At 45.4% G+C, this 14,069-nt stretch overlaps 1 protein-coding gene across 2 annotated transcripts in view; it reads right to left on the bottom strand.

Moving 5' to 3' along the window:
• LOC138976880 (lactase/phlorizin hydrolase-like) overlaps positions 1–14,069 on the bottom strand; it is a 71,269-nt gene that overhangs the window by 47,983 nt on the left and 9,217 nt on the right. The window contains exons 3-7 of one of the 2 annotated variants that reach the window (XM_070349765.1): positions 9,723–9,853; positions 3,966–4,223; positions 2,923–3,106; positions 1,674–1,913; positions 897–1,026 (exon numbers count right to left, since the gene is read on the bottom strand). In XM_070349765.1, the coding sequence (XP_070205866.1) occupies positions 897–1,026; positions 1,674–1,913; positions 2,923–3,106; positions 3,966–4,223; positions 9,723–9,853 (943 nt within the window). Of the gene's footprint in view, positions 1–896; positions 1,027–1,673; positions 1,914–2,696; positions 2,873–2,922; positions 3,107–3,965; positions 4,224–9,722; positions 9,854–14,069 lie in introns of those variants that run through there. The other variant, XM_070349767.1, reaches the window with a different exon arrangement.

Below are 14,069 nucleotides of genomic sequence, written 5' to 3'. Positions count from 1 at the left end.
TTTTGAGATCGCCTGCAAGAGATATTTGTTCGCCGGCCGTTCCGATTGAATGCGTTGCCTAACGACTTTGTGCTTCGGCGAAATTTGAACCCGCCCGGCGGGCGAATTCAGAGGAATTTTGAACTCGCCCGACGCGATTTGAACCAGCCTCGGGCGGTCGGGCGACCGCTAAGGTACAGGCCTGGACATGGTCCGTTCTGTACAAGAGTCTAGGTTAGAACATGAAACAAGGAACAATGACTGTGAGCTAGCTTTCAGTTATTGAATAAAACTGAAACCAAATGAAGGAAAAGGTGACGCGCCTATATCAGCTGGTTATACTCAGGCAGGTGAGATCTGACTTCACGAGCAAATAGGCCCGTTGGATCTTATATTTAGCCATGAGGGCCATGTCTTGTTTGACAACAAATTTGAGCATCCTACTACAATGTCATGTAGTACCCCCCGCGTAAAATGAATGGAGTGGAACATTTGTTGACGGGAGCTTCCAGAGTTGTGTATTTCCTCTAACCAAAAGGCCGGCTACAACTTGTACACTGTTGTGGTGTCACACAGCTGAACATATCTGTAGTACAAGCGCTTCACTTGTTGACTTAAAGCTTAGCAATATGGTGGAACACATTTATTTTCAGCTGACTGAAGTTAAAACTGGTTACTGAGTGACGTAATCACGTATCTCAAAACCCGTTATAAAGAGCTTATTCTGATTTATATCTAAATACAAAACAACAAATGAACAAACAAGCAAACAAACAATGAGGAAAGCAAACATCCAAACAAGCAAGCACACAAGCAAACAAACAAACAAACACACAAATAAGCACTTACATAACTCAAAACAATGTCATCACTGCTAAAAGGATATCACCAAATTGGAAAAAGACCAAAAGGCTTACGTTGGCCAGGAGGGGTCTTGCCACGTCCTGATGTCAGGGTCTGTGGCGTAGCTCGGGGGGTCCGGGGGGTTCACCCGGGTGGTGGTGTAGTGACTCGTGTAGTAGTTCATGCCCAGGAAGTCAGCAGCGCCTGCAAAACACCACCTTGCAAATGACACTGTTAACGTTCAATTCACTTGCTGGAGGCTTTGGGGTGTTGTGCTTATCTTTCTTGATATAATTAATACCTGTCATTTTACAATCAGAGCGGAGATAGTCGAAGAAACTGACAAAGACCGACATTACCAGACAAACAGACAGGGACACAGACAGAGTACGACTGAAACTGGAAAGAACAGCCATAACTGGAAAGAACAGCCATAACTGGAAAGAACAGCCATAACTGGACAACAAAGCCAAGAAACAAAGCATGCATATCGGTCCCCAGTGACGTCAATGGTCATGCCCTTGTGACGTAGATTGGCAATGACGTACCGCGGTTGTCAGCAATCTCTTGCGCTGTGAACTATTTGATTGCGAAAGCTGACCGCAGGCGAAAGCTGAGCTGGTTGCAGCAGTCTGTTAGGGTCTCCTGGCATTGCCCAGTAACAGTTGAGGACGATGCTACACTCTCATGTCAACCAACATCCAAAACCACAACCCCATTAACAATTATGTTGAAATAAATGAAGAGTGTGTTTGTATCTTTGAAATGAACAGAATTTGGGCTATCTTAAACAAAAACTGAAGAAAAAAACACGAAAAACAACAACATTATGTTGAAATAAACCCTCCCACCTTGGTTTGCTAGTTTCTCGGCAGCCGTGAACTCCGGAAGTCGAGAAGAGGTCAAGTTGATGGCTGAGCTCTTGGCGTTGACCTTGACCTTCATGACGTCAGGATAGTCGCCGTTGAGGAAGATGGGGTGGGCGAACCAGCCGAAGGAGAACTGCAGGTCACGGTTCTGAGCCGCCACGTCGTCTGGAGAGTCTGTGGCCGGGTAGCCCCACCCCAGGTTAAGCGTGATGCCCACCTCACCTGGTAACGAGTACGTTAAGGTTTTCATATTCTCTTTCCTATTTTATATTAAGGCTTGACTGTGCACATTTTTTTTATCGATTGAAATAAGCTTGTACGAGTATTCCAACATTCCAGGTACTGATTCAATTTCCGTATTTCAATCTATACCTTTTGATGTGGTGACTCAGTCATTGAGTGGGAAGTGTCCACGTTCGCATTTTGTTTTTATTGTCGCCCGAGAAAGGGAGGACGAGAGAAAGAGAGAGATAGTGTGTGTGTGTTTGTGTGTGTGTGTGTGTGTGTGTGTGTGTGTGTGTGTATGTGTGTTTGTGTGTGTGTGTGTGAGTGTGTGTGTCTGTGTGTGTGTGTGTGTCTGTGTGTGTGTGTGTGTGTGTTTATCTGGACGTTTTTCAATGGATTATAATTTAATCTAAATAAAAAGACTGAAGTAGTGGTGTCAAACAATATGTATTTGATTGTCTTATTACTTTGCTCTGTTAGTCATGCTGGAGTAGTAATGACAAACGTCATTTGTTTTAGTGCTTTTTTCATGAACAAAAGTGTACTGTGAACAAGACTTTACCAGACTGTACGTGATTGATTTAACGTGTTTTGTCACCCCTGGCCATCACGTCTGTATCGACACCCCCTACCTCCCTGGCTGGCTTTATACCAGTCGATATATGTCCTGTACGTTGGTCATCATGTCTGTATCGTCACCCCCTACCTCCCTGGCTGGCTTTATACCAGTCGATATATGTCCTGTACGTTGGTCATCATGTCTGTATCGACACCCCCTACCTCCCTGGCTGGCTCTATACGTGTCGACATAGGCCCTGTACGCCTTGCTGTGAGCTCGGATGATGGTGTGGGCCGCCGTATAAACCTTCGCCCCGGGCCCGTGGCGGGCAGGTGCCCTGGTCCCCAGCCCGTACCCCATCCACGCCGTCTGCTTGGGCTCGTTGAACGTCACCCACAGCTTCACCTGCAACACGACGTCACACCAATGACGTCACAAGACACCCACCTCCTTGCGCGGCCCTGTAGGTGTCGTTGTAGACGCGGTAGGCCTTGGCGTGAGCGCGGATGATGTTGTGGGCGGCGGTGTAGGTGTAGGTGCCCTCCCCGTGACGACCCGGCGCCATGACACCCTGCCCGTAACCCATCCAGCTCGACACGTAGGGCTCGTTGAATGTGATCCACAGTTTAACCTGAACACAGCGGGCATGTCCCACGGGCACGTCACTTCGTTTTCATGACAAAACATGCGAGCTACTCAATGGCATTTGGCAGGTCACAGTGATATACCCCACCCCCTCTACACACACACTTCAAAACAGAAAATCCTCTCATTGTCTCCAGACTCCCTAAAGCAGAGGTCAACAAAGTCCCCGAAACGACCTCCTGTATCCAGAATACTCCAAGCTACAACAGAGCATTTGATAAACCCCCATCTAACACGCACACTTCCCAACCGAAAAAAACCCTCACCTTATCTCTAAACTCTGTAAAGCAGAGGTCAGCATAGTCCCTGAAGCGGTCAGCAGTTTCTTGGTTGAGCCATCCCCCGAGCTACTCCAAAACATCAGGCAGGTCCCAGTGATATACCCCAACCCTCTACACACACACCTCACAGTGATATACCCCAACCCTCTACACACACACACCTCACAGTGATATACCCCAACCCTCTACACACACACCTCACAGTGATATACCCCAACCCTCTACACACACACCTCACAGTGATATACCCCAACCCTCTACACACACACACCTCACAGTGATATACCCCAACCCTCTACACACACACACACCTCACAGTGATATACCCCAACCCTCTACACACACACCTCACAGTGATATACCCCAACCCTCTACACACACACCTCACAACAGACACCCCCACCCCCCTCACCGTATCTCCAAACTCTCTAAAGCAGAGGTCAGCACAGTCCCCCAAGCGATCAGCAGTGTCCCGAATGAGCCAGACCCCAGGGTATCAGGCAGGTCCCATTGATAAACCCCCATCTAACACACACGCTTCCCAACAACCTCCCCCCTTCTCACCTTATCTCCAAACTCTCTAAAGCAGAGGTCCGCGTAGTCCCTGAAGCGGTCAGCAGTGTCGGGGTTGAGCCATCCTCCGAGCTGTTCCAGGCCATCCGGCAGGTCCCAGTGGTAGAGGGTCACCATGGGCTGGATGCCGTTGTTGAGCAGTTCGTTGATGAGGTTGTGGTAGTACTGCACGCCGGCCGGGTTGACGGTCTGGTTCGTGCCGTCTGGCAGCACGCGGGCCCACGAGATGGAGAACCGGTAGTGGCTCACCTGGAGGGAAACGAGTCATTTCATTTCATTTAATTTATTTGACTTTATTATCACTTTTGCTTGGAAATTCGGGTCGCTTCCTCATAGTGTACATCTAGCAGCATCAAGAGTCCCGTTACGTAGTGTGTGCCTGTTTTAGGGGTAATCAGCCACCTGCACTAATCACTAATGGCAGAATGATCGAGGGTCCCGTTACGTAGTGTGTGCCTGTTTTAGGGGTAATCAGCCACCTGCACTAATCACTGATGGCAGAATGATCGAGGGTCCCGTTACGTAGTGTGTGCCTTTTTTAGGGGTAATCAGCCACCTGCACTAATCACTAATGGCACAATGATCGAGGGTCCCGTTACGTAGTGTGTGGCTGTTTTAGGGGTAATCAGCCACCTGCACTAATCACTGATGGCAGAATGATCGAGGGTCCCGTTACGTAGTGTCCCAGCCAGCAAGACATTAGCGGCCGATAATCGGCCGAACACCCTTCAAAAAGTCGGGCCGGTGACGTCAAAACATACGACGCGGGTGTTGGCCCGACTAACTTTTGCAAAGAGGCAACGAGGCGGCCGACAGGCGGCCGAACACCTGTACTATGGCGGCACGCGTCCGGTCCGATGTTAATCGGCCCGATGACTTGTTGGACCTGCGGCCCGACACCTTATGCCGACATCGGGAAGATATCGATTTCAGCGGGAAGACATCGGGACGATGTCGGCCCGCAGGTCCAACAAGCCATCGGGCCGATTAACATCGGACCGGATGCGTGCCGCCATAGTACAGGTGTTCGGCCGCCTGTCGGCCGCCTCTTTGCCTCTTTGCAAAAGTTAGTCGGGCCAACACCCGCGTCGTATCTTTTGACATCACCGGCCCGACTTTTTGAAGGGTGTTCGGCCGATTATCGGCCGCTAATGTCTTGCTGGCTGGGTGCAGCTACAGCAGTATGTACCCCCCCCCCCCCCCCGCCCCCCAAGTGTAACAGTGCAAAATTCACTTAAAGCTACAGCTACAGCAGTACAACCCCCCTCCCCCCAGAGTTACAGTGGAAAACAAACCTACAGATACAGATACAGCAGTATGTACAACCCCCTCCCCCCCCCCCCCCCAGTGTAACAGTGCAAAACACAACACCAGCTACAGATACAGCAGTATGTAGACCCCCCCCCCCCCCCCCTCACTGTAACAGTACAAAACACACCTACAGCTACAGATACAGCCGTATGTACAACCCCCCCCCCCCTCAGTATTACAGTATAAAACACACCTACAGCAACAGATTCAGCATAGTGCAAAAATTACTTACAGCTACAGCCGTATGTACACCCCCCTCCCCCTTAGTAACAGTACAAAACACACCTACAGCTCCAGTTACAGCAGTATGTATACCCCCCCCCCCCCCCAATGTAACAGTGCAAAACACACTTACAGCTACAGATTCAGCAGTATGTACAACCCCCCCCTCCCCCAACCCAAGTGTAACAGTGCAAAAAACACCTACAGCTACAGCAGTATGTACCCCCCCCCCCCAACTGTAACAGCACAAATCGCACCTACTGCTACAGATACAGCAGTGTGTACAACCCCCCCCCCCCCCAGTGTAACAGTGCAAAACACACCTACAGCTAAAGCATTAATATGTACAACCCCCAACCCCCCCCCCCCCGCCCCCACTGTAACAGTACAAAACTCATTTACAGCTACAGATTCAAAATTATGTACACCCCCCTCCCCCCGCTGCCACCACTGTAACAGTACAAAACATACAACACTCCACCCCCTTCCCTCGTGTAGAGCGCAAAACACACCTAGAGCTACAGATACAGCAGTATACAACCCCAATCCCCCCCCCCCCCCCTGTGTGCAAAACACACCAACAGCTACAAAAACAGCAGTATGTTCAACCCCCCCCCCCCCCTACTGTAACAGTACATAACACACCTACAGCTACAGCTAGTTACATCTATGCTTGGCGCTGGTGGACAATATTCACTTTTTTGGCAAAAACCGCCAGTTTTGGCCAAAAAAGACAAAGATTTGGCCAAAACAACCCACACATTTGGCCAAATAAAATAGATTTGGCTATAACTTTTTTTGGCCAAAACTTTCTATGTAAAGTTTTGGCCAAAACTGTTTATGTTAGCTAAAACGGGAGATTTGGCCAAACTTCTGCCACAAAAAGATTTGGCCAAAAAAAGATTTGGCCAAACAAAAAAGATTTGGCCAAATCTTCACTTTTTGGCCAAATCTTTTTTGTTTGGCCAAATCTTTTTTTGGCCAAATCTTTTGTATTTGCTGGCGCTGGTGGACAATATTCACTTTTTTGGCCAAATCTCTTTTTGGCCAAAACTTTGCTTTTTTGGCCAATACCGCCAGTTTTGGCCAAAAAAGTGTGTTTTTGGCAAAATAAGTGAATATTGTCCACCAGCGCCAAGCAGCTTGGCGCTGGTGAACAATATTCACTTTTTTGGCCAAAAACGCACTTTTTTGGCCAAAACTGGCGGTTTTGGCCAAAACTGGCGTTTTTGGCCAAAACTATACTTTTTTGGCCAAAACTTTGCTTTTTTGGCCAAAAATGTACGTTTTTGGCCAAAAAAGTGTGTTTTTGGCCAAAAAAGTGAATATTGTCCACCAGCGCCAAAAAACACACTTTTTTGGCCAAAACTGGTGGTTTTGGCCAAAACTGGCGGTTTTGGCCAAAACTGGCGTTTTTGGCCAAAACTATACTTTTTTGGCCAAAACTTTGCTTTTTTGGCCAAAACCGCCAGTTTTGGCCAAAAAAGTGTGTTTTGGGCAAAAAAAGTGAATATTGTCCACCAGCGCCAAGCAGCTTGGCGCTGGTGGACAATTTTCACTTTTTTGGCCAAAACTATAATTTTTTGGCCAAAACTGGCGGTTTTGGCCAAAACTGGCGTTTTTGGCCAAAACTGGCGTTTTTGGCCAAAACTATACTTTTTTGGCCAAAACTTTGCTTTTTTGGCCAAAACTGGCGTTTTTGGCCAAAAAAATGAATATTGTCCATCAGCGCCAAGGGGTACTCAAAGATTTGGCCAAAAAATGAAGTTTTGGCCAAAACTATTTTTTGGCCAAAACTTTCAATGCAAATGTTTTGGCCAAAAAAATATTTGGCCAAATCTAAAACATTTGGCCAAAAAAGTGAAGATTTGGCCAAATGTTTTAGATTTGGCCAAATATTTTTTTGGCCAAAACTTTGCACTTAAAAGTTTTGGCCAAAACATGTTTTTGGCCAAAAACACACTTTTTGGCCAATAATGTACGTTTTTGGCCAAAAAAGTGTGTTTTTGGCCAAAAAAGTGAATATTGTCCACCAGCGCCAAGCATATACATCAGTATGCACACCCCCCCTCCCCCAAGTGTAACAGTACAAAACACACCTACAGCTACAGATTCAGCAGTATGTACAACCCCCTCCCCCCCCCCCCCCCCCAGTGTCACTGTGCAGAACACACATACAGCTACAGATTCAGCAGTTAGTATGTACACCCCCCCCCCCCCCCAAGTGTGTAACAGTGCAAAACACACACTCAGCTACAGATAGATCAGTATGTACACCCCCCCCCCCCCCCCAAGTGTTACAATGCAATACACGTCACACCTACAGCTACAGATACATCAGTATGTACACCCCCCCCCCCAAGTGTAACAGTGCAAACCACACTTACAGCTACAGATTCAGCAGTATGTACTCCACCCCCCCCCCCCCCCCCCCAGTGTAACAGTGCAAAAATCACTAACAGCTACAGCAGTATGTACCCCCCCTCCCCCTACAGCTACAGAAGTATGTTACCCCCCCCCCCCCTGTAACAGGACAATACACACCTACATCTACAGCAGTATGTACACCCCCCCCCCCCCCACTGTAACAAGACAAAACACACCTACATCTATATTTACAGCAGTGTGTACAACACCCCCCTCCCCCACTGTAACAGGACAAAACACACCTACATCTACATATACAGAATAAGATACAGCAGTATGTACTCCCCCCCCCCCCCCTCACTGTAACAGCAAAACTAACATTGAGAGCCAAAAAAAACCGAAATCACTTACTCGCTCCATCCGTCGGTTGTCCTCGAGTTGACGTCTGAATCTGATTGTCATTGCCAAGAGCCTGACTCACTGGCTACACAACTATTCTCACCGCCACCACGTGGCACTGGGACCAGCACTCAGATTGAGATCCCGAGGCGACATTCGTCTCGGATAACATATCATCAATGTGCTGTCCAACATTCCCAAGAATGTCTCTTCTTTCGATATTAACTTGAACTAAGAAAACAAATAAAATTCGCTCACGCGGGAAAGCAGCAGCCATTTGCACACTCAATCTTGTTTACCGTAAGGAAAGCTATTTGAATATTTCAAGTAAATGATGGCGTATTTTTAAAATGTAAAACTCATGATTTGAGCTCATGCTGTATTTGATTGCAAATATGCAAATAAAACTTACAATTAATTATCCTACTCCTATGTGAAAAAGTCAACAAATATGAATAATTTAGTTTCGCATTTGCATGGTCAGTCTCATAATGTCACGCCGTTGCTGGACCGACGCTTGAACAGGGGACGTAACAAATGTTAAAATAATGATCATCAATTTGTTATCTCCCGTAACTCTGCATAATTTTATCGACAGCAACATTGCGTCGGGCCGATGTCGGGGTTTACTACGTACATTTGCCGAGTTTTACACACAGTCAAACGGTATCGGCGCGACAACGGACGACGACACACGACATATGACGACGTCACCCGACTGAAATCGTCAGTCGGCCGACGAAAGCTTGCTAGCTGGGGTGTGGCTGTTTTAGGGGTAATCAGCCACCTGCACTAATCACTAATGGCAGAATGATCGAGGGTCCCGTTACGTAGTGTGTGCCTGTTTTAGGTGTAATCAGGCACATGCACTAATCACTAATGGCAGAATGATCGAGGGTTTTTACGTGCAACTGTGAAGACACGGGGTGGGACATGGATACCGTCTCAGAGTCTGCACATGCGATGCCATGGCCACAATTCTTTATACATATTATATAGCTTTTACATTGGATAATGTCATCCCTCCACTTGGATAATGTCATCCCTCCACTTGGATAATGTCATCCCTCCACTTGGATAATGTCATCCCTCCACTTGGATAATGTCATCCCTCCACTTGGATAATGTCATCCCTCCACTTGGATAAATACCAAACATCAACATCATGACTACTTTCAAAGCTGATTTGGGAATAATTATGTTGATGAACTAACTTGTTTAAATTCTACTGCTTACATACATCGTTCGCCACCCTGCCCCAGCTGCCACCACCAACAACCGCCAACCGTACATCAGGATCAGCCCAAGGATAAAAGCAACTGTCGCCATCAACAACAACCGCACGCACACTGAATCGTGATACATGTGTCCTTACCCCCAAGGATAAAAGCAACTGTCGCCATCAACAACAACCGCACGCACACTGAATCGTGATACATGTGTCCTTACCCCCATGGATTTGAGCAGCTGGACGTCTTCCTTGTAGCGGTGGTAGCTGTCACACGCCACGTCCCCCGTGTCCCCGTTGTCTATCGTGCCCTTGGTGTGGGAAAACACGTCCCAGATGCTCTGTCCTTTCCCTGGACACTCACAACAATAGAAGGAATTAAACATCATGCTCTTGATTGGAAAAACGTCCCAGATGATCTCCCCTTTCTCTGCACAGACAGAGCAACATAATTATGGAACTAAACATCGTGCCCTCGAGGGGGAAAACACGTCCCAGATGCTCTCCCCTTTCCCTGGACAGACACAACAATAGATGAAAATAAACAGCATGTCCTTGGTTGGGAAAACACGTCACAGATACTCTCCCCTTTCCCTGGACAGATGGAATTAAAGGCACACCAACACGTCAATACCTTCTTAAAGGCCTTTAGTTGAGCCAGAAGTTGAGTTCGCGAAGACTTTGCAAATTCTTGTTACCAAACATTCAGAGTCAAATTCTTGTTACCAAACATTCAGAGTCAAATTCTTGTTACCAAACATTCAGAGTCAAATTCTTGTTACCAAACATTCAGAGTCAAGATCTTGTTACCAAACATTCAGAGTCAAGTTCTTGTTACCAAACATTCAGAGTCAAATTCTTCTTACCAAACATTCAGAGTCAAATTCTTGTTACCAAACATTCAGAGTCAAATTCTTGTTACCAAACATTCAGAGTCAAATTCTTGTTACCAAACATTCAGAGTCAAGTTCTTGTTACCAAACATTCAGAGTCAAATTCTTGTTACCAAACATTCAGAGTCAAATTCTTGTTACCAAACATTCAGAGTCAAGTTCTTGTTACCAAACATTCAGAGTCAAGTTCTTGTTACCAAACATTCAGAGTCAAATTCTTGTTACCAAACATTCAGAGTCAAATTCTTGTTACCAAACATTCAGAGTCAAATTCTTGTTACCAAACATTCAGAGTCAAGTTCTTGTTACCAAACATTCAGAGTCAAATTCTTGTTACCAAACATTCAGAGTCAAATTCTTGTTACCAAACATTCAGAGTCAAGTTCTTGTTACCAAACATTCAGAGTCAAGTTCTTGTTACCAAACATTCAGAGTCAAATTGTTGTTACCAAACATTCAGAGTCAAATTCTTGTTACCAAACATTCAGAGTCAAGTTCTTGTTACCAAACATTCAGAGTCAAATTCTTGTTACCAAACATTCAAAGTCAAATTCTTGTTACCAAACATTCAGAGTCAAGTTCTTGTTACCAAACATTCAGAGTCAAGTTCTTGTTACCAAACATTCAGAGTCAAATTCTTGTTACCAAACATTCAGTCAAGTTCTTGTTACCAAACATTCAGAGTCAAGTTCTTGTTACCAAACATTGAGAGTCAAATTCTTGTTACCAAACATTGAGAGTCAAATTCTTGTTACCAAACATTCAGAGTCAAATTCTTGTCACCAAACATTGAGAGTCAAATTGTTGTTACCAAACATTCAGAGTCAAATTCTTGTCACCAAACATTGAGAGTCAAATTGTTGTTACCAAACATTGAGAGTCAAATTGTTGTTACCAAACACTGAGAGTCAAATTGTTGTTACCAAACATTCAGAGTCAAATTGTTGTTACCAAACATTCAGAGTCAAATTGTTGTTACCAAACATTCAAAGTCAAAGCGTCGTGCAGCGAGCTTCATGAAGTTGACTTCACAAAGTATTGTATTGTAAGTCCATTTCGTCCAATCAATTTTAGGCTTAACGAACTTTAACATCTTGTGAATGGCCAGAGGTCTGTTCAGGCTTTTACAGTCCCGGTCATAAAATCTTACACACTAAATTGGTTTCGTTTGCTTTTCAAAGTAATCGGTGATAGATTAATTACTGAATACTTGATAAACACATAATTGTTCTAATGTCTGTCTGCCTCGCCATCAGATTCTGTCTGCTTGTCTGTCTCTCTGTGTAGGTGTCTCTCTGTGTAGGTGTCTCTCTGTGTAGGTGTCTCTCTGTGTAGGTGTCTCTCTGTGTAGGTGTCTCTCTGTGTAGGTGTCTCTCTGTGTAGGTGTCTCTCTGTGTAGGTGTCTTTCTGTGTAGGTGTCTCTCTGTGTAGGTGTCTCTCTGTGTAGGTGTCTCTCTGTGTAGGTGTCTCTCTGTGTAGGTGTCTTTCTGTGTAGGTGTCTCTCTGTGTAGGTGTCTCTCTGTGTAGGTGTCTCTCTGTGTAGGTCTGTGTAGGTGTCTCTCTGTGTAGGTGTCTCTCTGTGTAGGTGTCTCTCTGTGTCTGTTTATCTCACAACTACTTATTTCATGGTAAGTGATTTTGTTAACTCGAATTTCTTCTTATTTCTGCGCACAAAAAGCATACATAACGATGCCTGGAACTAACAAAAACAAATAAGAAACAAAATAAAGTCCATCAATCTCGTAGTTGTTAAAGTTAGAAGTGTTTGGTATGCTGCGTAATCAGCCTATGCAGTATCCAACTTTACGTAAACGTCCTGTCGCCTTAATCTATTTGCTAAAAAAGTAAATATGCCCGAATTAAAAAGAAACTAAGCGCATCGTTACATGTCGTAACATGTTGGAGTTTGAAGTGCTTGGTACTACGTGTACTCAGTGTCCTAGTTTACCCAAGACACTTGTCACTCATTTCTGAACTATTTCTTTCATCCCAGTAAACAGGTTTTCCCTTGAGGAATTATGTAAACTTAAAAGGAATTTAATTCCAAAGGATTATTTGCCCAATAAATATTCATGCTTTCGCGACGTGACCGTTTGAAGGGGGGTTTACGTCACACGAAAGTAATATGTAACCTAACCCCTTGAAATTAAAAGAAAACAAGTCGCGTTAGGCAAAAATACAACATTTAGTCAAGCTCAGTCGAACTCACAGAATGAAACTGAACGCATTTCATTTTTTCCGCAAGACCGTACACTCGTTGCATCGTCTGTCCACCGCTCGTGGCAAAGGCAGTGAAATTAACAATCCAGAAAAGCGCGGTAGCGGTTGCGCTGAGGAGGATAGCACGCTTTTCTATATCTCTATTCTTTTTAACTCTCTGAACGTGTTTTTAATCCAAACATATCATATCTATATGTTTTTGGAATCAGGAACGGACAAGGAATAAGATGAAATTGTTTTTAAATCGATTTCAAAAATTGTATTTTAATCATAATTTTTATATTTTTAATTTTCAGAGCTTGCTTTTAATCCGAATATAACATATTTATATGTTTTTGGAATCAGAAAATGATGAAAAATACGATAAACGTAATTTTGGATCGTTGTATAAAAAAATAATTTTAATTACAATTTTCAGATTTTTAATGACCAAAGTCATTAATTAATTTTTAAGCCTCCAAGCTGAAATGCAATACCAAAGTCCGGCCTTCGTTGAAGATTGCTTGGCCAAAATTTCAATCAATTTGATTGAAAAATGAGGGTGTGACAGTGCCGCCTCAACTTTTACAAAATGCCGGATATGACGTCACCAAAGACATTTATCGAAAAAATGAAAAAAAAACTCTGGGGATATCATACCCAGGAACTCTCATGAAAAATGTCATAAAGATCGGTACAGTAGTTTACTCTGAATCGCTCTACACACACACACACAGACACACACACACACACACACACACACACACACACACACACACACACACACACACACACACACACACACACACACACACACATACACCACGACCCTCGTCTCGATTCCCCCCTCTATGTTAAAACATTTAGTCAAAACTTGACTAAATGTAAAAACACAAAAACTTATGCGCTGAAAATCATCCGTGGCCCAGCCCAACGAATGGTTGTGTGATGCGCCCGCAGCGTGTTGGCGTACATACATTGTGCTTGTCACATCCCGCTTTCAGCCTTCACCGCCGGCTAGCCAAGCTGCTTGCAGCACCGGCGAAAAAGAGAGCAGCCTTGCGTAAGTCTCTCCCTGCCAGTAAGCCTCTCCACAACAAGTCCTATGCAAGCTTTAAAGCAACCCTCCATGAGGTGTTGGGTGGTAACTGGGGGCCTTAAGTCCCCAGGCAGAATTGCAAGGGCGCGGAGGAGGTTTGGCCCCGAACATGCGGCATGCAGGCCCACCGGTGCGTGGACACGCCCTGGCGCCCATAAACCAAACCCCCAGGTATGGGTTACCTACAAAGAATCTACGTCCCAACGGCTGACCAGGCGGACGAGGAGAGTGTACTCCCAACGGCTGTGAAGGACCCTAAGTCTCACATCCCAACGGTAAAACAGGCGGACGAGGAGCTCCCAACGGCTGTTTTAGCGGATGAAGATGCCCCATGTTTTGCTGCTTTCACAAGCGCCGGGTTGGAAAGACTCGCCAGC

Source organism: Littorina saxatilis, linkage group LG9 (assembly GCF_037325665.1).
Source record: "Littorina saxatilis isolate snail1 linkage group LG9, US_GU_Lsax_2.0, whole genome shotgun sequence".
Lineage (NCBI taxonomy): Eukaryota > Metazoa > Mollusca > Gastropoda > Littorinimorpha > Littorinidae > Littorina > Littorina saxatilis.
Note: the sequence above shows the minus strand (reverse complement) of the source record. Positions and strands in the feature narration are given on the sequence as shown.